Raw genomic sequence first — 25,421 nt, forward strand, 5'->3', positions numbered from 1 at the left:
CCTTGCTGAGGGGCTGGCTTGATGCCTCTGTGGATGCTCAGCACCCACAGCATCTGCAGGGGAGATGGGTCATGGTGCCTCCTGGTGAAATGCCATCCCACTGCAGAGGCTTTCTATGCACCCAAATCCCTCTTTCTGTTAAATCTGGAGAGGGTGAGCTGCTGTTTGCCCAGGGAGCTTGTGTCTGGGCTGGGTCAGCTCCCAGGTGTTCCCTGCAGAGCCCTGCACCCTGTTTATGGGATGGCAGGAGTCAGAACTCAGAGCATGCGTGTTGCCAGACTGAGGGGTATGGAAGGAATCCCTGAGAGTGGCACTGACCCCATCACTGCCCCTCCACCCCAGTGCAATATCTAAAGCAGGGAGGGCAGCTAAATCCAAACTGGGATTTGGGAAATAGAAGAGGTTCCACCACAGCCACTGCCCAGGCCAAGCACAGCACTACAGACAACCATGAGGACAGTGGCTGCCCTGCTTCCAGAGAATGCTCTGTGGAAAGGCTGGGTACACAAGGGACATCCCTCCTGCTGCAGAAGGCCCTGGTAGGGCAACACAGAGACTCAGGGCAGGTCCCAAACCAACAGGAGGGAGGTAGTGGCAGGGCAGTAAGTGATGGTGTTTCCCTTGGGTAAAGTCTGAGGATCATGGTCTCTGCTGTCTATTCATAGAGCCTATGCCTCCTGCGGCTGTGCCAGACAGGAGAGGAGGAACAGGACATGGACCTAGCTAAGCATCTAAAGGAGGGCACTGCCAGCAGGGAGAAGGGGGCAAGCAGCAATATTCCACAAGGATCATAGGTAGGAGCCTGCGGAGGGGCACCAGGATCACTCCTGTGCACAAAGGGGTGACCAGTGGCCATCAGCCTGGCCTAGCCCAACAGGGCTACGGGATGGAACCCATCCAGAGCAGGGATGAAGGGATGAAGGGTGACACACACAAGGAACCAGACTTCAAGTCCCAAATACCCACTGTCCTCATAAACAGAGGCCCAGCCCAGCCTGGGGCAAGGAGCTCTGCTGTCTCCATCTCCTCTGGGGACCAGGTTGACACGTAGGGAGGGGCTGGGCCAGACTCACAGCTCTGCCAGTTAGCATTGTCCTCATTCTCATCCTGCCCGAGGCTGGCCTGGGCTAAGGCACACCAAGCACTACACAGCAGTCTCCTGGTCCTCCCGCTGGAGTCATTCTGGTAGTGCTGTCGGTTCTCGAGGTAGGCAGCTAAGTCGGGGTCATTGGCTTTCTCAGCCCGGTGCTTGGGGGTGTCTCCCTGCACAGAGGAGGCAGAAGATGTCAGGGTACCAAGCACTGCCTAAATGCCTCAGCACCCAAAGGTGCTCCTACACCCCAACCAAGGAGATGGCTGCAGGGCCCACAGCCAAGGTGAACGTGTGCTGCTCCTCAGCACTAGGGAGGCAGGCGGGAGAGGGCAAGGAATGAGGGGTATGTCTGGGGAATGCCCTGGAATACCAACCCCCCTCTCCTCTCGCTGCCTGGCTAGCGCCGCGGCTCCCGGCGGAGGATCACGTTTCACCAGCTTATTGCAGCCATCTGGACTGTGTCCACTAATGAACTCCCGCACTCCATAAAAAGCCAATCTGTTAACAGCTCCCAGCTCCGGCTCCTCTCCCCCTTCCCTCCCCCTTGCTCCTCCTTGCCAACTGCCGGGGCTCTGCTGTGCCGCACAGACCTGGCGCTCTGCTGCTGCCATTGAAAACCAGCCCTGCAAGGGACACCGGCTTGTCCCCTGGTGCACAGCCCTGGGGTGCTGGGAGCAGTGGTCAGACATGCAGAGCCTGTATCCATGGATGTAGCCGTGGATAAAAGCACAACCTGTGCGCAACTGGAGAGATGCGATGCACTAAGGGACCCCTTCTTTTGCCTCCTCCCCACTGCCCCTGAATGCAGGCGTTCATTTAACGAAGCAGGGGGGGAAAACCAGAGGAGGAACTGATCTCTGTTCTACAACACTGCCTGCTCGCAGCCTGAAACCAGAGCTGCCCGGGCCCCTCTGCCCAGCCGGGCTGAGGCATGACAACCGATAAGACCTGGCTCCCCTTCCCACTGCAGGGAGCGGGATCAGCCTGCTCCAAACCCCTGCTACAGGTCTGATGTTACATATCAGGCTGTGCCCATGATGTGCGGTGGGCTCCTGCCTGTGCAGGCAGGCTGTGACCCTCAGCCCATACAGGTCAGTGCAGCAGCACAGAGGGGTCCCCCAGGCAGCCACAAACCCCGACATGCGTTAGCACAGGCACATGCAAGCCCATTCCCCGCGGCAGCATCATGCCTGGACAGGACTCCCTGTTGTGCTGGCAGGTTGGGGGCTGCTCCTCTCCTTCAGCAGAGGAAGGGGCTGGGAGCAGAGAAGGGCTATGCTGGTTCAGTCACCAGCCAGACCAGCCCCACTCTGGGTGCTGTGCGAGGCCCAAGCCTTAGCCAGGACCAAGGAGGAGTGATGGGGAGCCAGAGATTGTCTGCTCAGCACCTCCCTGGCAGCTGGCAATAGGGCTGCGCATTGTCTGAAGCAGCCCCAAGCTCCACTGGTCTCTCAGCTGGGCTCCTACGCTGTGCCCAGATCTACAGATTGCACCTTCTTGGCTTGTACATCTCCTCTGCTATACCCCATCACTATGAGCCTCTGCCAGACAAATATGACCGTGTCCCCTCTGCTGCATGCCAGTGCTGGGAACCTCCTGTACCAAAACACAGCCTCGAGCCCCCTTTCTGAGTCTCCTCTGCTGGGGCTGGCACAAGTCCCTGGCACCAAGGCACGTCCTGGTTAACTCGGGGCCAGCTTCACCCGCTGAGAGAGCTCCCAGTGCCTCGGGGGAGAGTGGGGGGAGCCCTGCAGCTGGGAGGGAGAGCACAGCGAGAGTGTCCTCGCTGTGACCCCGGAGGGTGGGAAGGGGGAGACAGGGATGAGACATTCCAGCCCCTTGCTTCTAATTTAATAAAACAACAGGGAGAGGAGCGCAGGGAGGAGAGGGATTTAACCCCTCTGCAGCTGGGCAAGCACGGGTGCTTCATGTGCATCCTCGTGTGCTCACGAGGATGATCAGGGGCTGGAGCACCTCCCGCATGGAGACAGGCTGAGAAAGCTGGGCCTGGAGAAGAGAACCTCTGCAGTGACCTCAGAGCAGCTTCCAGTATCTGAAGGGGGCCTATAGGGATGCTGGAGAGGGACTCGTCATCAGAGACTGTAGTGATAAAACAAGGGGCAATGTTTTCAAACTAACACAGGGGGAGTTCAGGTTAGATATAAGGAAGAAATTCTTTGTTGTGAGGGTGGTGAGGCCCTGGAATGGGTTGCCCAGGGAGGCTGTGAATGCTCCATCCCTGGCAGTGTTCAAGGCCAGGTTAGACAGAGCCTTGGGTGCCATGGTTTAGTGTGAGGTGTCCCTGCCCATGGCAGCGGGGTTGGAACTGGATGATCTTAAGGTCCTTTCCAACTCAAACCACTCTATGATTCTGTGCCAGCTCCTCTCTGGTTGGCAGACACCAACCAAAGCACCTTGCTCTGCTCTCCTGCCAGCTCCCAGTGATATCCCTCCCAGCATCACCTGCAGGTCCGTCTTCATGAGCGAGGCCCCGGCCTCCACGATGTAGTGGCAGATAGTGCGCTGGCGTAAGGCTGCAGCCTGGTGCAAGCAGGTTTCACCGCTGGGGAGGAGAAAGCAGGAGATGTGAGATGTCCCCCCCGAACGGGGACAAGCAGCGTGTGCATGTGGCAGCAAGGGACAGCAATTGAGAGCAGCAGGAGCTGATGGTGGTAGTGTGCTTGTCCAGGCAGGGGATGGGGTGCTACTCAGGGATGCTCAGTCCAAAGCGGACTGGGAGCCATGGCTGGGAATGAGAGTGATGGCAGCTGGTAAATGCCCAGATGACCCTGCAGAGGTCCAGCCAACAGGTAACACAAGTCAGCCAGCAACTTACTTCTCCTCCTCTGTGGCATCAAGGATTTCTGAAGGGGCTGTGGAGAGAAAAACAGCGCAGGGTGAGTGAGACCCAACTGTGGGGCACCACCTACTCCCCAGTCGCATTCTGCATCTTTCCATATGGGCTGTTATATCCATGCTGCCTGCAAAGGTCCTGGTTTCAAAGCAGCATCTGAGCCCAGCTGAGCCCAAGGAAGAGTTGAGCTGCACTCAGTACAGAGAAACATCTAAACAAAAACAAAGCAGCTCCTATTTCAGTGGGAGCTGCCAAAAGCAATGGGGCAGCTGCCCTGAGGGCAGGAGCAAGACACGGAGAAACACTTCCCAGACATGCTGGTCCCTGCCAGGGTGCAGCGACAGCCATGGGAGCACCCTACTGCTGGCAGAGACACCAGGGAAAGCCCACATGTCAGAAGGATGATGTGGCAAACCCAGAGGGACGGGATCTAAGCCCAGGAGCATCCCTCTGAGCAGAAGGTTGGGAATTCTTGTCTCCTTTGCTAAGGGTGGTACCCTGGCCCCAGCTCACCGTTCTCGATGATGTACTTGACAATGTCCTTGCTTCCTGATTTGACAGCATGGTGGAGGACGGTCTGGCCTGAGGAGTCTCGCACCATCAGGTCCCTTCCAGCCCGGTGCAGCTCTTGGAACTACAGGATTGACAGATTGCTTGGGATGAGTTGCTTTGCCCCAAGCCCTGGTATCATGTCCCCAGGATGTCCAGCAGGTTGTGTGGCTATTCAGGGCCTGGCAGGGAGCTTTGTTCAGCTCAGCCATGCCACCAAATTCCTTCCCTCTGTGTCCCCCAGGATAGGAACAGGGCTTCTTGCTAGGAGCCTGCCTGGTTTCCAGTCACCACTCCTGGAGGAAGGCCCTCAACAGGAGCTGCTCCACAGCAATCAGAGCATGGCTGACAGGGCTGCCCATAGCCAAGCAGGCCACAGGGAGACTGGGCAGAGCCAGCCCTGGCTGCTCACTGCAGAGGCAGCAGGAGCACCTACCTTGCTGAAGTTGCCACTCTTGGCAGCTTCTATCAGGTCATCTGCAAGGAAGGAAGATGGGTTGGGGTCAGAAAAGTCAAGCTGTAACACCATTTATCTAACCTTGGAGCCACAGGTTAGGCACCCCAGGAGCAGACAGATGAGGGTACACACGAGGTGTACCCTCAGGTGCTAACCACTTGATCAGACTGGTTTTACAAGGCTCCTACAACCTCAGGCACGTAAGGGACAAACAGGGGAAGGAAGGAGACACCATGTAGCTGGGGGCACAGCTGGACCCCAGCCCCAGGGGGGATGAAGTCTCTGCCTAAGGGCAGGATGACTTGTGATGGAAGCGGGGAGCAGACCTCCTGGATGTCAGCCAGCAGCCCTCTCATCCATGACTCACTCACACTTCCAGGCACTGGGCTACGTTCAAGCTCCAGGAAACTCTTTCCATTTGCTCAGCTTGGTGAGGCCCCTGACCTTGTGTTCCCACCTCCCCATCCCCAGCCAGCCCCTGGCAGAGACAGCCCCCAGCCAAGCCTGCATCAATCAGCTCTGCAGGTGGGGGATTAACCCCTTGCCATGCCGCTTCCCACATGTTGGAGCCAGGAAGGCGCCTGGCCGGGCTACTCCACAAGTCACTGTCAGGTCACTCCTGCCACCTCCGGGGTCACCTGCCCGCAGGGCTCCATGCTCTCACCTAACACACAGGTAGCAGGGCTCCGAGCACACCAGGGAAAGGACAGCCAAAACCCATATGTGGGGGACCCAAACCAGTGTGACCTGAGAGGGGTGGGACAGCACTCACCTGTGTGCGGGAGGCAGCACTCAGCCTCGGCACTGGAAGGGAAGAAGAAATGGTGTAACTGACCCTGCCAGTCCTGTCAGCAGGCATACATAGGTAGAAGGATGGCTATGGAGGAGCCTGCCCATGACACTACTCTAGCAGGAAGAAGGGGCAGGCCAAGGGATTTTGCTCCTCTTTGGCCATGTCATCTGCTCCTTTCCTGATTTTTCCCCATCCCCACTCCCAGCGCTGCTCCCAGTCCTGTTGCTCACCCATACCCAAGGGTGGCCCCAGCTGGGCTCAGAATCACCCATGCCCTTTGCTCCACCAGGCGCTGGAGCCACCTTCCAGCAGCACTGGCAGAGGAGCAGGGAAGGCAGGATGGCATCTCACTCCTTGGTTTAACTCAGCACTGAATTCCTGCTTGCTTCCAGGGGGCCCCCCTGTAATGTGGCCCAGGGATCAATGCTGTAAAGCCAACCCTGGCTCTTCCATCATTGCTCATCCTTCCTGAGGTCCAGGACCCCTCTTCCAGACTCACCTGGGGGCAGGGGAGGAGGGTGGAGAAGAGGAAGAGGGAGGGAATGCAAAATGGTCCTCAGTGGGTGCAGCAGACAAGTCAACGAGGTCAGGCATGGCAGGAGAGGTACCCACAGTCTGGGTGATCACTAGCTCTGGGTCCAGCACATAGAGCTCATCCTGAGAGATCTCTGTCACATAGTTGAGGTGCTCCTGAAAGACACAAGTGAGCCCTCCTCAGAAGCAAGACCTACTTCTCACATCCTCTCACATCCCATGCCCTGTAGCCCAGACACACGCAGCAGAGTGATGGTGGCTTGAGGAGTCCTGGGACCTGTGCCTGTCCTTTTCAGGCTTCCTATCTCCTACCAACTTAGCAGATGACCCATACACCTCAACTCCATGTTCTCCTCTCCAGATCATTAAGGGAAGTATTTAATGCTAGTTAAGATGACCCCAGTCAGTGGGTGCCTTGGCCAGCCTTGTTGCTTGGCTATTCCTTACCTGCTGTGCTGTAGGGCCCTGCAGGCAGCTTCCAACCCAAGTCTCTGTGCTCCTACCCACACCTCCTCCCTTTTCCATGTGAACCTGGAGGTGCTGGGGCTGGGCCTAGGCCAGGCTCATCACACCACCCCTCGGGGGATGCCACAGGGCAGGGATGTGAAACCTGTGTGTCTCCAAGGCTAAGCCTTTCAGTCTGCATGAATACGGGACACCCAAGCACCTTCCCAGTAGATGCTGAGGGGATGATGGTGGATGAGGCTGCACTCACCTGTGCACGGTCTATCCTGTAGAACCGATCTGCTGTGGTTGCTGTAAAATGGGGACAGAGACAAGGTGATTCTTGGTGTGAGATGAGGAGACAGCCATTCCCACCACTGAGTGCTAGTGAACTGCCCAGCTGTCTTGTAGCATGTACTGAGGGCATAGCAAGGCTGAGAGAAGAGGGAGCTCAGCCTCCCACTGACTTGACTGAATAGGGTCCCATGGACCACCATGAGGCCATGTCAGTGCTTGTGAGAGCCTGGCACAACAGAGTGTGCCACTACCAGCTGTAGATCCAAGGCCCTGTCCCCAAAGACGGCCGGAGAGCTTCAGACCAGCCTGTTGCTAGCAGCAGCCTGAGTGAGTGCATCCCTTTGTTCTAAATGAGGCTCTGGCCTCTTTCCTGACATACCTTCCTGAGCCAGAACCTGCTGCTGTGGGAATGGCAGGAGGATGGAAAACAGTCCTGGTATAGCAATCCTGCTAGGGACACCTGGAGCAGCAGCACCATCCACCCCATGTGCAGGACTGGAATTCCAAACGGAGAAGGTGCATCCTCTCTGCATAGCATGAGGCTTCCCAGGCTCACTTTGCAACCCATGGCTGTGCTCTGCTGTTCTCTAAGCCCTGTTACTGGGAAGTCAGGGAGATGAAGTGCCACCAGCAGTGATTCCTCAGTCAGCTTCCAGGTATAGAGGGAGAGCTCTGGAGCCTCTTGGTCAGTGAAGGCAAAGGAGAGGAGATATTCTGATGCAGGGAAGAAGAAGCAGCTGGAGCACAGCGAGGAGCCTGATGCCCATATCACTGGGATGCTCCTGGTGAGCCTCGCTGCTGAGTGCTGGAGCAGGGGGCCCCCTGCCTGCATGACACAGGAGAGCAACCCCAGCAGTCCTGCAGACACATGCAGCCAAGCTGCCTTCGGCTGTGTGGGCAGGACACCAACAGATGCCCCTTGTTCCAGCAGTCAGAGACATGGCCTGGGGGGCAAAGCACTGCAGCACTTGGACACTAACACCCCAACATCCCTAAGTCTCACATGGCTCTCAGTGGCTTGTCACTAAGGGTTTGTCCCATCACCCCCCGAATTCATAGAATCATTGAATTGTTAGGTTAGGAAAGACCTTTAAGATCATCAAGTCCAACCACTAACCACTGCCATGTCCATCACTAAACCACGTCCCTAAGTGCTATGTCTACACAGCTTTTAAATGTCTCATCACCAGATATGGTGACTGAACCACTTCCCTGGGCTAGCAACTGTGAGACTTCTCCCAGCTGTTCACAGCACATATTGTATGCCTCTTCATTCTGGTTGGGAACTGCATAACAGACTCCCAGCATGGTATCTGCCTTGTTGGCCTTCCCCCTGATTCTTACCCATAAACACTCAACCATATCATTACCATCATTAAGCTCTAGACAATCAGAACACTTCCTTACAGGGCTATCCCACTGCCTTTCCTTCATTACCTATCCCTTCTGAAGAGTTCATAGCCATTCACTGCAGCACCTCAGCTGTGAAGTCATCCCACCATGTTTCTGTGATGGCAAATGTCACAGTTTTCCTGCTGCACAATGGCTCCCAGCTCCTCCTGTTTGTTGCCCATGCTGTGTGCATTGGTGTAGATGCACTTCAGTTGGGCTATTGATCCCATCACCTTTTCAGGGGAAGAAGCCCAAATTCCTATGTGACCATATGTGCTTCCATGGTTTCTAACACATCAATAACCCTTGTGTCGTTGCTGCCCCATGGATCTCTGTCCCCTTCCTCCACTGAGATGGCAGACTGAAGGACCCCACTAGCACACTGTCAGCACATCCAGGGGAGGATGACACTCACAGTCCAGGAAGCACCACTTAGGTGACAGCTTCTGGGATGACAGTGTCTTCGGTTTGGCTCCATCTCCCTCCTGCATAACGAAAAGAGATAATAAAGTTGTGTCTCTTGGCCTTACCATCAATCCCCAGAGCACCCCTCCTGCTCTGGGAGATCCTTGCAGACATGGAAGACCACAGGCACTTGGATGGCAAGGGGAACTTGAACACAGGCACAGCATGCAGCCATGGGGAGCAGCATGGGACATTCTGGAGCTGACACACACCAGCTCCCTGGAGCAAGATGTGCCACAAGATGAGCCCACAAGACTGGCACAGTGGACATGACAGATGGGCCTTGGGGACAGAGCAAGGCCATACACACCTGAAAGAGCAGGCGCTCTAAAGCAGAGAGCTGGGGAGGGAAATCCTGCAGAAAGGCAAGATGTGCCATTACAGCGGTTGTCTGGGTGGCCCCCATCCCCTCTCACCCCACTGGAGATGATGGCTGTGCTGCCATACCTGGCTTTATACACCACCTGGCCAAGGTCCCTGATCCCTGCCCTGCTTTGAGGCCAGAGCAGAGAGCCCAGGAAGAGAGAAGAGGTAAACCATGGGGTGACTGAGGAACACTGGCCTCAGTGCACGCCTTTAGGAGGCTGCAGAGGCATAAGCCTACCAAGCTGACACCACAAGAAAGAATTCCCCTCTGAGCCTGGGAGCTGCTAGCCATGTGCCTGCCTGCATGCTCTCACCAGTGCCTGGGCACCAGGCAAGCAGGGGACAGGCATGCAGAGCAGGCAGAGCAAGGAGCAGATGCCAGTGTGCCAGTCTGGGCACACAGGACACTGCACATGCTTGATGGGACCCCCTCAGGCACAGGAGCCAGGTAACTGGGCACAGAGCAAGGTCCCTTCAGTCTGCTGGGAGAAACCAGATGGACAGTGCAGCACCAGGAGGCACGCTGTGGACTCAGAAGGCACTGCTCACCACGAGCAAGTGTTACACAGCCCATGTCCAGTCATGGACACACAATAGCACATTGGCAGGAGCACAAAACTTAGTATTTGCAAATACGAAGACCTGGAGAAGGGACAAACCTAATCCAAGCACCTGGGGAGGGCAGACCCATGCCAGGAAGCATGGAGTCTGCAGAGGGCTGAGGCAACACAGCACCAAGGGACAGAGGAAGGGCCTCCCCAAACCCCCAGGGGCTGAAGGCATCCATAGGATGTGTGCTGACTTTTTCTGCTGCCCCTTCATTTTTCTGGGCCACTGACACTCTGGGCCGTGAGAACAAGGTCAGAGGAGCAACACTGAGGAAGAAGCTGCCAGAGAGCAGGGAGCAACAACCCATCCAGCTTGTGGTCCTGCTGCCACCATATGGTGAAGGCAAACCATGACCTGCTACCACAAGCAGGAGCCTATGTATTGAAGTGCGCAGGTCAAGGAAGCTTAGAAGTCCCTTCCCCAACCCCATCCATCCTCAGCATCCATCCGTAACCACTTCCCATGCAGAAGCTCACCTCCTGCAGCCTCTCGATTTGGGTCCGGCACAATTCCAGGTCGCTGTCTCCTGGAACCACGATGATTCCCAGCGGCACGGCTGCATGACAGGCACAGACACAACTCAGGGAGCAGCACCAACACCTCCCACAGCTTAGCTGAGGGCACTGCCAGACTCAGGGGCTGTGGATCCCACCCCCTGGTCACTCAGCTGGTCACTCACAGGCTTCCTTGAGCTTTTCCTTGTCGTAGTGCAGTGCCTCATAGTCACGCATGCTGATTCGGCTCACCCGGATCCGCAAGCGCTCAGGCACTGGCTGCTGGCTAAGTGCAGGGGGGGAAGGAAAAGGGAAGGGATCAGGAAGTGGTAGCCCAGTTTCTCCTTATCCCACTCACCCCTCTGAAACAGGCAAGAACACAGTCTTGTGCACAGATTGGGGTATGGAGGTTGGCACCAGCAGCTTCTCCCACACAGAATCATAAAAGAGAGTTGGAAAGGACCTTAAGATCATCCAGTTCCAATCCCCCTGCTATGGGCAGGGACACCTCACACTAAACCACAGCACCCAAGGCTCTGTCCAGCCTGGCCTTGAACACTGCCAGGGATGGAGCATTCACAACCTCCCTGGGCAACCCATTCCAGTACCTCAGCACCCTCACAGTAAAAGAATTTCTTCCTTAGATCCAATCTAAACCTCTGCTGTTTAAGCTTGAACCCGTTACCCCTTGTCCTATCACTACAGTCCCTACCACTACCTAACACTACCAGGGATGGGGCATTCACTTCTTTGGGCAACCCATCCCAGTGCCTCAGCACCCTCACAGTAAAGAATTTCTTCCTTTTACCTAACCTGAACTTCCCCTGTTTAAGTTAAAACCCATCACCCCTTGTCCTGTCACTACAGTCCCTAATGAAGATACCCTCTCCAGCATCCTTGTAGGCCCCAGACAAAGGTTCTGGCCATATTTCTGTGAACTGATTCCTTCCCAGGCCCTTGAGAGAGGATCAAAATATCTCCAGGAGTGATGGATGAGTCCCAGATTCCCTTTCCCCATCCTGCCTCAGAGAGAAGGTGGCAGATTGATCTTGGAGCTTACTCATTGAGCAGAGGCATGGAGTTGCGCCTCTTGGTCTTCTGCACCATGTTGGCTTGGTTGCGCAGGGAGATGTGGATGCAGGAAGCCGCCAGCTTGCAGGGCTCCCCATCTACCTGCATGGGGATGGCCTTGGACGTGGTAAGAACCACCTGCCGGCACTGATACAGCCGCTCCCCATGGCCACCAACCTGCAAGGCAGCCTGTGAAAGGGTCCAGAGTGAGAGCAGGACATGGACTGAGGCATGGATGGGGGAGCACACACTGTCAGATGCTGCAAGTGAACCAAGGTCTAAGGGTCTCAGGCCTGATCTCAGTGGGAAGGGATCCATGGAGACCAGAGCATGACAGCACCTCACCTAAACCTCAGGGAGCACTGTCACACAGGCCAGCACAACTGCTCAGGAGAGTACCTGTGGGGTTGTTGGGCTGGCAGTTACCCAGTCAATGGGACCAGTTGCTCCCCTGGTTGCCAGCTACAACCAGCAACAGCATGAACTCACCAGGGATGTCATGGTGAAGCCAATAACTTCAATGCAGCCATCGTCATGGCGCTGTGGCTCGAAGTCGTGGTGCTCCCCAGGGTTGCCCCAGGGCATGGTGCCTGCACAGTACCTGTGAAGGGATGGTGAGGGATGCATGGATAGGCACCCGAAACCCAGGCAACAATGTGACATGGGAGTGAGGAGCCTGGCACATGAGGGCAGGTCCTGTGGCTGCTCACCTGGGGATGTTCAGGAAAACCAGGCACTGGGGCTTCAGTTCCTGGATCTTGGGGGTCAGGTCTGTCCCATCGCACTGGAGACAACACAGGGACATTCAGACTGCTGTAAAGGGGATGCTGGCCTTCCCCAGCCCCTCTGCTCCCTACAGTGACTGTTCTCCAAGCCACGGGAAGCGGATGCTGGCAGAAATACATCCTCTCCCAACCCGAAGATACTCAGTGTGCCTCACACCTCCACAGCTCATCCTCCTCCCCGGCCCAGCGCACCCTGTGCACTTACAACCAGCTTGACGTGCTTTGCCAGATCCTTGGAGCTGCCAGTGAGGAAGTCAGAGAAGGCCGTCTGCAAGGCAAGGGACAGTGTCAGTGCCCACATGTTCCCTGAAATGCCACCGACCTTCAGACCTCAGCCAAAAACCACCTGATCTATTCCACTTGCTATTTTGCCTACCGAAAACTATGGGCACCTTCAGAAACATGCCCTACGATTCCTTTGCCAGCTCAGCCCTGCCTTTAGGGAAGAGCTGGCCAGGTGGGTCTCCTCCAGTGAGAGACCTGAGTCACAAGAGACAAACTCAGTCTCAAGCTGTAATGAAGTACCATAAAACAGAGCTGATGTGGCCCCATCTAGAGATACCAGGAGAGACAGTTACGTCCTTTGTTACACAGATCCCAGGGTCCCCTTTGGGTTTAACTGCACAGAGAGGAGGGGAGACACAAACAGGAGAGACATGAGATGGTACAGAGCAGCACTTGGCCTTTAGAACTGCTCAAATACCCATCATGCTGCCACCTGGGCAAGGAATTATATTGGGGATGGACAACAAAGACAACACTGAGGCAGAGCTCTACAGGTGAGATACAGGAGGGTGGCATAATTAGCCAGAGAGCTGTAACTGGCCCAAGGTATAAAATAAAAGACTAAAGTAGTGTGTGGACTCTATGGAAAGGCTTCCTGTTCCTGTGCAGGGGGGGCAGCCTGGCTCCCCACAGCTCCAGGGAGGTCCTGCCTGGGTGACCATCCGTGAGCTGGAGAACAAGAACAATAGTGGCAGGAGATCAAGACAGCAACTGTACCATAGGACAGAGAGCAAGCTGTACTGCCAGCAGTGCTCACAGCCAACGAGGAGCTGCAGCTCTCAGGCTCCAGCCTTTCTCCATCCTTGGGGGGCTCAGCTTGGGTGCACCTGAAGCCTTGTGTAACCCAGATGAGCAAGTTTAGGGTGCGGACAGGAGGCAGGGCTGTGCCTGTGCTCCAGCTGATGCTATGGCTGATGTGAAGGCATGCCCAGCTATCCTCCACACACTCACCCCAGCATAGAACATTTTATTCCGAAACCGGCTGTTGAACTTCTCTGGGTTGGCCTCTAGGGAAAGGAGAAAGAAGCCCAGGTCATTGGCCTGCACATGGAAATGTTCCACTTGCCAGCTCCCCCAGACACAGCTCTCCAGCCAGCCTCGGCCAGAAGGCAGCCCCCAGCTCTCCTCCCATGCAGGCACCCCTCGTCCCCCTCTGCAGCCTCCACTTGCTTCTCAGGTTTGCTCCTCCTCCAGCCCTGTCCCTGGGGCAATCCTCTGGGTCACTTTCCTAAGCGATGCTTTACAGACCCATCTCTGGAGCACTCCCCCCGCCACAGACCCTGCCCAAGCCCTGCCACCTCTCCGTACCTCGGGATTCATGGAATTCCAGCGTCACCCGTGCGTCAAAGCCAAGGCTGAAGTAGTTATTAAAGACATCCAAGGGGAGCTGAAATGGAAAGGAGGAATAAGGATCAGGCTGCCAGTGTGTGGCCATAGCAAAGACTAGGTCAGGCTACTGCAGAGCCATGTATGGTGCTCATGAGGCTGAGGGAGCCCATTTGCCTTCCCCCTAGGAAAATACAGAGGACATAAGCCTGAGATGACAGATTGGCCCCTGGCTCCTAGGGATAAGAAAACACATGCTGCAGTCACACATGTTTCTACTAAAGAAACCATCTCAGGGGGGACTGGGCTTACACCTGATGCAAGCTGTGGTTATAAAAGCTCTGGTGGACAGTCAGTGCTGATCTAGAGATCGGATGTGCCTCACCGTGAGTGATGTGGGTCAGAGCCATGAGCAGAGGAGTGGAACTGGAGCAGGGAGAGGGAAAGACCAACCCAGTGCTGTAGTTGCAGGTGCTAAGGCTGCCTAAACCAGTGGGAGAAAGAGGAGTGCAGACCCCCGCACAAGGAACAAACATGGAGAGGAGATGTCCCACCTTGTCTGCAGCTGTCTCATCCTTCTCCTCAGGGTTTGCATCGGGGTTCGGCTCCACATGGAGATTCCAACGATCGAGCTGCACAATGTTCCCTTCTTCCACGTGTGACAGGATCTTGGACAGAGGCTCATCCGTGTAACCCTGGTGAAAAACAGAACCTGGCAAGTCTCCTACCTGCCTCCTGCAGAGATGTCCCCAAAGACAGTGGGCTTTGGGGAGACATCCCAGAACAAAAGATGTGGAAAAGACTGACTCTACTTGAATGCACCACAAAGTGGGACTATAAATATAAAACAATACATCTTCGTTCTAAAAGTCTCCCTAAGTTTAAAATAATCATTGCTTTTGTTAATGTCCTAATAGATTATAATCTAATGCAGAATAATTCAAATGTCACCAGTGACATTCAAATGGCACTTCTTTGTTGGTCTGTATTTAGGGCAAGTCAAAACACCCAGCCCATGCAAATTCCCACCCATGTGTCTGGAAGCAGAGATGGAAGCGCTCAGTCCCCCACAGCAACAGCAGGAGCTTGTGCCCATCACTTACCCCACCCCAGTTCATTGTCCTGGCCAAGTCGTTCCCCGTTCCCAAAGGTAGGATGGCCACAGGAGGAGGTGGGTTGAGGCGTAACTGGTCCAGAATGGAGAGTATCCAGCCCACCTGCTCGGGCAGGAGCACAAAGAAACGGTTGGTTATTCCATGGACTGGCAGGCAAGTCCCACCTTGGAGCACCAGCAATGGCAGAGGAGCAGAGATGGGGACCCCTTAGCCACCACTGAAGCTATTCAGTGTCTTTAATGCTCCAAAGAGATGCTGTGGGAGATACCAGTAACCTCAGTAACCTCTGTGCAGTTCTGGTGTCCCCAACATAAGAAGGACATGGAGCTGCTGAAGCAAGTCCAGAGGAGGCCACAAGGATGATCAGGGACTGAAGCACCTCCCATACAAAGAGAGGCTGAGAAAACTGGGTCTGTTCAGCCTGGAGAAGAGAAGGCTGCGTGGAGACCTCATAGCAGCCTTCCAGTATCTGAAGGGGGCTACAAGGATGCTGGTGAGGGACTCTTCAACAGGGACTGTAGTGACAGGACAAGGGGTAACAGGTTCAAACTAAACAAGGAAGATTTAAGCTGGATATGAGGAAAAAGTTCTATACTATGAGGGAGGTGAGGCACTGGAACAGGCTGCCCAAGGAAGCTGTGAATGCTCCATCCTTGGCAGTGTTCAAGGCCAGGTCGGACGGGACTTGGAGGAACCTGGTCTAGTGGAGGGTGTCCCTGCCCATAACAGGGGGGTTGGAACTGGATGATCTTAAGGTCCTTTCCAACCCAAACCATTCTGTGATTCTATGATTCTTAAAAGGGCTGTAAGTCCAGACATGCTACAGACTACCATTCCCTGGAGGCGTGCATGAGGGACCCACAGTATCCAGTGGCACCAGCTGTACCATGGACACTGGATTACAGTGAGGAGGGCCGCTGCTGGCACTGGAAAGGTACGGAGGGGCTGTGGGACTCACCGTGCCATCTCCCCCACATGCTAGGATCCGGAGGTTGTGGACCTTGCGGTACAGCTCCAGCCTGCAGGGAACAAGGAGGGTGAGGAGGGAAGAGGCACTGAAGGTGTCACAGGCAGCATTCATGCCATGTGTGTGTCTCCCTCCCCACCACCACAGCAGTTCACAGACTACACCAGCCTCCATCAGGAAACACTGTCTGATCACAGGGTATCCTAGAGATGCTGCTCAAAGCACAAACTTGGTGGGGGTCTCTGCACAAGGGAGCTATGGAGCATCAGGTTTCTACCAAACATGGGAAGAGCTCTGGGGAGGAATCTCTGGGGCAGGGATGGGGGACAGAAGAGTGCTGCCCCATCAGTACTCACGCCTCCTTGGGTCCACCCTGGCTGAGGTCAAAAACTTGCCGTGGGTTGAGATACCACATGAAGGATTGAATGATCTTGGCTCCCTGTGGGGAAAGACTTCAGGTAACAGGGAGCTCCCAGTGGGTGGCAGAAGGGGACAGGCCAAGAACAATGCTGTTCTCAGGGGATTCAGGCAAAGCCTGGCCTAAGTGGGCACTGCCAGGCAGCAAACTGGCACTGTGGGGGTTGCCTTGCCTCTTCTGCAGCTGAGACATCACCAAAGCTATGGCGAGACCTCAGCAGCCAAATGGCAATGCCCTCACACAGCTTCCTGCTCAGGGAGATGCAGGACATGGCCATACCTGATTGCCACCGCTCTTGGGGTTCACGAACACCAGCAGGGGCTTCATGAGAGGAGCTGGCATGGGCTTGATGACAAAGGGTTTCCACCTCCCTTCCTGCAAGAGACACTGCAGGTCCTTCAACAAACAGGGAAATACAGACTTCCACTTGAGCTGAGCCCTAACACTGCACAGATCAGCGAGTGGGAGGAGGACAACATCCCAGCCACACCATAAGCCTATAGCTAGGATCTGCCCTGCCAGCAGGCACCCTCCCTCCTCCCCAACCTCCTTAACTTCCGTGCAGACACAGTAAAGCCCCTTGTTTCCCAGTTCTGCTCCTCACAACCCTCCCCCTCTGTGCTTCCAAGACAAGGTCCCTTCATCTCTTACCTCAGCCCCTTTTTTGCTGGATTTCCTCTTGAATGATGTCCTCTTCTTCTTCTTACTTGACTTCAGTGGATTCTAGAGAGAAATGAAACAAACCCACAAGTCCTGTGAGGAGCTGCTGGGCAAACAGGAGCCGTGAAAGAACCACAGGAGCTGAGGTGCCTTACCTGGGGCCGTCGGACCCGCAGGATCCAGGTGGGAGGAACGACAACAGCAGCGTGAGCTCCCAGTGAGCAGGGCTCTTCGATGTGTTGTAGCATGAAGCAGGAGACTTTGCTGTGATACTGGGGAAGAAGACAGAAAACTCAGCTGCTCAGTTTGATGGTGACAGCCACCGTCTCCTCCTCCCAGCTCCTCCACACCAGTGCAGGGAGCGCTGCAGGAAACCATGCAGGAATTTTGTAATGGGAAAGCAATGAAGAAGCTCCCAGCTGCCACAGTACAGCCTGTCCCAGTAAGAGCAGCTGTTAAGGGCAGGTTGCAGAGAAGCAGCCTGGGGAGGCCCAGCAGAAAGCAGACATCATGAGGTGCAGAACAGGCTGGTTCAGGCATTCAATGGGGGCTTTGCTCACCGCTTGCTTGCACCAGGAACAGCTGATGGCTACAATCTCTTTACTGTGGAAGGCAAACTTCTGCTGGAAACCCTGTGGAGAAAAGGATAAGAGGCTTCTAGAATTCTCTCCCAGCTTTCTGCCACCCAGCAGGACTTTCCCACCCCCAAGGGAGATGTTAACAAAGATGCATGCCTGCAGCTGGAGCCCTCTGTGTCCCTGTCAGGTAGCTCCAACCACCACTATGGCACCAGGGAGGCCAATGAGCTCTGCAGGGGTGTCCCTATTGCTCAGGGAAAGCAGGTAAGGAAGACAGTCCTCTCCAGGACTGGTTTGTCCCAGGGGAAGAACTTTATGTGGGAAGTACTTATGTAGTGCTTCAGTGTGCGAAACAGGGAACATGTTGGTTTTAGAATCACAGAATCATAGAAAGGGTTGGAAAGGACCTTAAGATCATCCAGTTCCAACCCCCTGCCATGGGCAGGGACACCTCACACTAAACCATGGCACCCAAGGCTGTCCAACCTGGCCTTGAACACCACCAGGGATGGAGCATCCACAACTTCCCTGGGCAACCCATTCCAGTGCCTCACCACCCTTTTGCTGCACGCTACTGATTGCCACTGGTGAGATGTCCCTGGTCCCCAGTCCTGTTCTTGTCCCTGGTTTGACCTTCGCTTTCCCTCCAGCTGAGAAAGAAACCCAAAGCAACAAGAAGGGACCCTCTCACCTTGCCACACTGCCGGCATTTCCCTTCCTGCCGCCTCCGGTGTACCCAGTGATGCCGGACAACAATGGGCTAAAGGGGAAAGAAAAAGAGGAAAAATAACGGAATGAAAGGTCCAACGCATGAGGGTATGTGGGAACAGGCAGGAGGCACAGAACCAGGCCAACCAGGACCTCTGCTCTTGCAGCAAGCCCACTGCCTACAGACAACAGCACCAGCCCTCTGGGAGAAGAATGAGGGACCAAGAGGCCAAATGAAGGTGCTCAAAGAAGGAATTAAAGCCAGAAAAAGCAGGAGGGGGAGGAAATTGAAGACTGGGAATCCCACAGAACAAACCCAGTGGAGTGTGGGCACACTGGAAAGGAGGGCAGGTGTAGGCAGCATCCAAGGCATATCTCACCTCCCGTACATTCCGGGATCCTGACTCCCTGAAGGAAGGTTTGCAGCGGAAATTTATCTGTAGATTGAATGCACATGAGAGGAATCAGTAAAACCATCAGAGCCAAAGGAAACCTACTGGAGTTTACTTTACTAGAGCAGGCCCAGAGCCTCTGGAGATACTTGGTACTTGCTGTGAAATCCTTCACATCTCTCTGTTACTGAGCAAAACAGGGCTTGAGGCCCCAGATCATGCCACTAGATGCTGCTTTTGATACTGTATTTCACTACCCAAGACGAAAGGCTGCCCAAGGAAAGGCTGTTACAGCTTTGTAAGCCAGAGGGCTTAACAGGTTTACTCACTTTCTCCAGCTGCTCAATGCAGGGTGTATGCACTACAATCTTGCAGGCTGCACACTTACGCCTGGAGAGAGGTTTTTGCTGGAGAAGGAGAAAAGAGGAGGAAAAACATGCATGAGAATAGCAGTGTTTAGAGGCCAGCAAGCTCAGCCTCCCATCACACCTCCCTTGTATATCTCAGGATGCAGAACAAGTCCTGCAGTAGACACAAACTAGACTTCTTGCAAAATAAAGGCATCTAAACATATGCACAGAGCAGATGCTCTCAGCTCTGGGGCAGAGCAGGGAGGTGGTCTCCTGCTGTCCTGTTCTGCAGTCCTTGGCTTCTTCTGACACTGCCAGAGAGCACCATGGAAGCTGGTCTGGGAGGCACCTGCAGGGCTCCCATGGTAAGGCACAGGATGGCATCAGGGCTCTGTATCCCAGTACCACAAGCAGGACTGAGCCTGCAAACGGGGAGGGAGGACTGCAACAACCCCATAAGATCAGTGCTGCCTGCAGGGTCAGGAGGCAGCAGGCCTGGGGCTCCAGGGGTCAGTCTTCTCCTCTATTGAAAGGTTTTGGATTCAGATTGTCCCTTTAAGGGTGTGGGATCCCAACAGCCTCTCCATGGAATATTATCCTAGCACCTCTGGGTGAGTTGCAGCCCTGTGCTGGGTTCTCATTGCAAACTGAGCATCAGCACTGGCAGAAATAGAGGTCAAAGCCCTCCAGCACACCAGGGTAGGAGGGACACACTCCTCACCTTGGAGCCCCCCACATGTCCCCCAGCTCAGGCCTTCATGGCCTCCCTGCCAGGCAGCAGCACAACCCACATCTGGGGTCCTTGCCAGGGAGGTGTGTGACCACTCACCAGCAGCTTTGCCATACAGTTCTGCTCCCCAACATAGCAGAAATCCCCAGAGACATTGGTCTCAAACCAGATGTGCTCCCCATAGACCGCGGTCTCCTGAAAGGCACAAGACAACATGTTTATTTGAGAGCACCCCCAGGTGCACATCCAAGCCCCTAAAATGCTTCGTGTGAGGGACAAGACACTGCTGGGGGGTGGGAGGCTGGAGATTGCTATAGACAGGAGACAAGATGTACAGAACAATCAGAGCAAACATCTGAGTGGAGGAAGCCTCATGAAACTGCTGCCATTGCCCACTTGTTGGAAGTGAGGATGCAAGAAAACCAGCTCCAAAACCCACAGTGTCCTGCACAGGGGAGCTGCTTCCATCACCCCCCGAGAGGAGGCACTGGGGCAAATGCCATGCAGGGGACTCTCCCAAAACAGCTTCTGATCTATGACCTGAGAGTGTAGCTTAAAGTCTGCTGGGCTTTGAAAATGAAGGGGCAGGGGCTTGCTCCTGTTGCTTGGCCCCAACCACCATAAGACCTTGGCTGCCAGGAGCAGAAGAGCTCTCAGTGGAGTAGTTTTGCCACCCTCCCAGGAACTACATGTGCCTGCACAGCCTCTCTGCAGCACTGCAGGGTGCCGCCAGCAGCACAGATGCTGGCACAAGCTGGTGGCAATGGCAGAGGCCATAAATGTGTCAAAGCCAAAGTCACCTGGGAACCCTCATCCTGGGAAGAGCCTGCTGGTTCTTGGCTGGGAGCATATTCCATGCTATGCCCAGCAAAACACACTGCAACTTACGCTCCAGTCCACAGTGCTGCGTATCTGCCTCTCCGAGTCGCTCCTCAGGGCTAGCGCAGGGTTGGGCTGGGCTACCATGTGCTGGAGGCTGGACTTGGCAATAGCTTTCCTGGAAGACACAGGAGGGCTGGCTATTAGATCCGGGGAGGAGAAACATGTGCAAAGCACAACCTGCTTCTGGGATGGAGCAGAAAAGCATCCTCAGGACCAAGTGGCTGTAAATGGAGTGAACTTCCAGCACTGTTGGCTGAGGAGTACCCGCTCCTGTGGGATGAAGAGGTGCTGTCCGTGCTGCTGATGGCTCAGCACCTTGCACCCAGCAAGAGGCACAGCCTAGGCCAGCTCAAAGCCTTCAGGGATCACAGGTCCATTGCAAAACAGCCTGGGACACTCCACCAAGCTGTGGTGATGGGGACAACCTTCAACCCTGGAAGGCTCCCCACAGCGTTCCCATTCCAATGCATTCCAGAGCCTGTGGCATTTTCCAGGACAAGCACACCCAGATGGATAAAAAGCAGTGGTTTGGGGCTAGCAAGCTGCTCCCATGTGTGCAGGTCTGCATCTCCAGCCCACAGCCAGGCCTGACACCCCCCGCTCTCCCCAGGCTGGCAGAAGAGGACACCCTGCAGCCCTGGGGTTGCACTGAGCGCATCAGAGGCAGCACTGGCTTAGTGGGGGATGCTCAAGGGATGTGAGCAGCATTGCAAGACACCAACGGCAGGCAGGGCCAGTAGAACAGACCCCGTTCCCTCCTTCCCCACCAAGCCTGGGTACACCCCTCCCGAGGCATCACCATACATACAGCAGTCGGGGGCTGCAGCTATCCAAGGCAGCACGGCACGGAGGCTCCATTCCCAAGCACTCAGAGGAGCACCCGGCTCCATCCGCCCCCATGCAGCGCTGGGCCAGCAGCCCGGGCCGGGCAGCATCGCTGGAGCGGCGGCGCTGGCTCAGGCGGCGGTAGCGGCCCGGCAAGCCGTGAGCAGCGCGGCCATGGCTCAGCTCGGTGGGCAGGCGGTGCGAGGACACACGCCGCAGGCAGCGGGGACCCCGCGACAGCAGCCCGGCCTGCAGCGGCCGCAGCCGGGGCAGCATGGCCAGCCACCTCTCCTCGGCACACCGCTCCTGCCGGCACCGCTCGGCATCGTCTTCCAGAGAGTGGGATGTCTCAGCGCAGGGCATCCCTTCCTCTGCAGTGGGGATGAGGCTGGCCAGCAGGATGGAGGGACCCATCAGATGGGCATCGATGGCTCGCACGCAGCCGCCGTGCTTGGTGTGCACGGCGAAACGCGGGCTGAGGCAGGGCGGTGTGGTGCTGGAGCGGCGCCGGCGGGGGCTGCGGGGCTGGCCCAGGCAGGACAAGGCTGGCAGTGGGGCTCCGGAGCCACGGCGGCGCTGGACCAGTGAGGATGAGGGTAACCCAGCTTGGGAACGACGCCGGGCTTTGCCCGTGGGCACGGCCACGGCGCTGGCACGGCGCTGCCCCTTCCTACCGAAGTGCCGCCTGAAAAAGGTCTCCATCGCACCCGCACTTGGCTGTTGACACAGAGACTGGGAATTAAATAGGCTCCTATGGGAGACCGCAGGCGGGGAGATGGATGGAGACAGAAGGCAGGAGTGGGGGACATGCGTGGGACCCTCTGCATCCCCTGCTGTGGGATCAGGAGATCCCCTGCATCCCATCAACCCCAGCATCACTCCTGGTGCTGGTCCACCTGGTTTTCCCATGGGAACTGCTCTGGCTAAACACCAGCTCCATCGAACTTGCAGCAAACTGAAACTGAGCTCTTGTGAATCCAAGAGAAGAAAACCAAAGTAAGGTAAGAGCAGGAAAGCAAGTAGAGGAAAGCAAAAGCAGGACAGGCAGACTTGGTAGGAGTTAGCTGGGAGAGATGGAGTAGCCTGGTGGAAAATCATCCCATATGCCCTGCACAAAACTTCCCCCTCCTGGTGAAAAGAGCTTTACTGGGGCTCTGGAGCTTCCCCTGCCCAGCCCTCAAAGCTGGACAGGCAGCCTGGACACTGCAGCAGTCCATGGAAAGCCCCATGGCACAAGTGGATGGTGCCATGGCACTGGCAGCTTGGCATGCAAAACTGGAGTGGAAGGGGCTGAATGTGGCTCGCTCCAGTGCTAGTGCTTCACTTCCCACCCTCCAGCACCACCTCTCTACAGCCACTAAACAGAGAGGATTTACTCAAAACCCACCCCACCAAGACCCATAGTTTGGTAGAAGCAAACTCATGGCTCTTCAGTTGCTCCCAAGATGAGGAACTGGCTCATGGAAGCCTGCAGGCACTCACAGGCCACTACCATCACTCTCAACAATGGCTCCTCTACCCATCACAAGGGTATGGGCATGCTGCTCATCATCACACTAAGACTGATATCTCTTCTGCTTGCTTCTACCTTCCTCATGCTCTTACACACATATGCTTGCAGCAATACAAGAAGACCTTCAGAATAACACCCTGACCCAAACCTCCACTGCCCCAAGGCCCATACAAACAGGAGAGTTTGCCAAAGCTTCCCTTTTCGTTTGGGAACTGCATGTAAGATGGGACATGTTATTTTCTGGACGACCATTTGGAGCTTTTCCTTAGTGCCTGCAGGACAAACAACCCAGTGGGCTTTCTAAATGACTTTCAAATGACTTTTTAAGATGACTTTTAGATGACTTTTAGAGTCATCTTTTATATGACTACAAAGCTGAGCTTGTATTTTTGGAAAAGGTCAGGCTTGGTTTGCTGTCCTACAGCCTGGTAGGCAAGGAAGCCAGCTCTTTAGTTTCTACAGTCTCATTGCCAAGCCTGTACTCAGTAACATAGGCCAAGGAGGGATGGAAGGACAGCAGTACCCTCCAGGGCATCTACAACCTGTTTGAATTGAAGGCAAAACCAAAGTGCCACCTCCTCAGAGGGCTTTCTCCAGTCTCAGCACAGCAGCAATGCAGGCCCTTGGTCACCAGCAGGTTAATCATCACACCACTGAGGCCTATGCAGCTCTGCAGAGGACATGTTTTGCTGTTCACTCTGCTTCCAGCCTGCCCCTGACACTGCAGTGCTCCATTCCTGCTCCCTCTCCCCATTACCTGCAGCGTGATGCCCAGCGTAAATTGCATCATCACCAAAAGGTGTTTAAAATTGTCTGAATCAATAAACCATGTTAAAAACCCAAGAGAGAACACTGTCTGGGCATGGCACACTGCAGCAGACCCTTTCTGGCCAGCTTAGCTGCCGGGGGAGATGTACTGTCCAACTGCATCCCAAATGAACCGAACAGATGCTCCCTCCTGCTTCACATATTCCACTAGCATGAAGCTGCTTGCTGAGCTGCTGCCATGGGCAGGAAGATCTCTCAACACAGCTTCCTTCCTTTTTGCACCACAGTCTTGTGAAGAAATCTGCTAGAACAGCTTGACATTTATGTTTGAGTACTCGCTGATCAGGGCCCTTTTTATCTTCAGGGCTGTCTGCAAGTGACACATGGGCTCACACTCTGGCCACCAGTCTTTAAGGTTATTATGAGGCAACCCATCTGACAGCAGCACATGACAGCTCGGATATGATGGGTGAAGATATCCTAATCTCTCACAACTTCCAATCTGAGCTCCAAATGGTGCACTGCAGATGCTGAGGGCTGCTGCTGGTGGAGCAGATGGACGGACTGCTGGAGGTGCCCAGGGCTGATCTGTATCAGCAGAGCTGCATGCAAAACAGCCAGGGAACCAGGTACTGGGTGGAGAGGAGCCTGAGAGGAGCTAATCCCTGGAAGCCCCTAGCCTAACACCAGCACATCTCTGGGATCTCCACTGTTTGTCACTGAGGCAAGATGGAGAAGAGCCATCATCCATGGCTGCTCTTCAGATGGCATCACTCAGCTCAGTTGGGTAAGGAGGCTGGATGGAGGCAGCCTGGCATCTGCAGGGTGGCAGGGAAAGGAAGTCCTGCTACATACGCTAGGATATCAGCTCTACTTACAAGCAGCTATGCACTATCATTTCAATCTCCTTCTGTGAATGAGGGGTAGCTCTGGTCTGCTCGGAATCTGCAATCAGAGCTCTTGGGAGATGATTTTTTTCTAACCAGACCCCTCGAGATCCTCAGTCTCCCTGCCTCGCATCAGTGGACAGAGAAGCTGCTGAAGCAGGAACATGCTCCAGACCATAGGCACGCAGCAATGCCAGGCTCAAGAGCTGGAGGAGGAAGGGGCTGCTGCAGGAAGCTCCCTGAGCACTCAGAGCAAGCTGCTACCTCTTACTCTGAGGGCAGAGCTAACCTTGGTGGCAGGAGGTAAGTGCCCCTGGAAAGTCAAGCAGGGATCAAAGAGGAAAAACTTGCATCATGTAACTTCAGTGCACACAGCTCATGGATTAACTGATGTGGAGATCCTGCCATCCAGACAGCCAGCAGCATCCCTCCTGCAGTGGTTGGGAGCTCCAAAACCAGACAGGGTGACTCTTAGGGCTAAACATACATTGTCCCTGAAGGCACAGGCTCTGCCCACGTCAGGAGGAGCTTCTTGACATTTGGCTCCATTATTCTGCTTTGCTTCACTAGTCTCAAACAAACTCCCTTTACCAGACTGAATAGGCCCTATGTGCCCTTAAGACACGTAGGGGGATGCTGCCTGTGCCATATGCCTGCTCATCCCTTCCTCTACATTGTTATTCCCTCTGTCCCTCCAGCAGCCTGGTGTATTCCTGCCAGAGCCCAGAAGAAGAGAGACCCCAGGTTACCTTCAGTGCCAAATCTAGCATCCCCTCTCCTGGCACCAGGGGTGGCAAGAGGATGCTAGTGCAGG

The 25,421-nt window shown here is 55.2% G+C and overlaps 1 protein-coding gene across 1 annotated transcript; it reads right to left on the minus strand.

Moving 5' to 3' along the window:
- Positions 1-1,003: 1,003 nt before the first annotated feature.
- On the minus strand, positions 1,004-22,574 carry DGKZ (diacylglycerol kinase zeta). The gene is given in 32 exon segments (XM_034061870.1): positions 1,004-1,177; positions 1,180-1,263; positions 3,557-3,656; positions 3,930-3,966; positions 4,461-4,581; positions 4,933-4,973; positions 5,726-5,757; positions 6,246-6,436; positions 6,996-7,036; positions 8,829-8,898; positions 10,330-10,409; positions 10,533-10,633; positions 11,408-11,607; positions 11,908-12,019; positions 12,129-12,202; positions 12,409-12,471; positions 13,440-13,495; positions 13,797-13,875; positions 14,369-14,509; positions 14,918-15,031; positions 15,888-15,948; positions 16,253-16,335; positions 16,594-16,689; positions 16,966-17,037; positions 17,130-17,246; positions 17,535-17,606; positions 18,244-18,312; positions 18,641-18,697; positions 18,982-19,059; positions 19,832-19,927; positions 20,621-20,729; positions 21,423-22,574. Coding segments are annotated over 32 exon segments (3,795 nt in total). The 5' UTR covers positions 22,538-22,574; the 3' UTR covers positions 1,004-1,144.
- Positions 22,575-25,421: the final 2,847 nt, after the last annotated feature.

Source organism: Melopsittacus undulatus, chromosome 4 (assembly GCF_012275295.1).
Source record: "Melopsittacus undulatus isolate bMelUnd1 chromosome 4, bMelUnd1.mat.Z, whole genome shotgun sequence".
Classification (NCBI taxonomy): domain Eukaryota; kingdom Metazoa; phylum Chordata; class Aves; order Psittaciformes; family Psittaculidae; genus Melopsittacus; species Melopsittacus undulatus.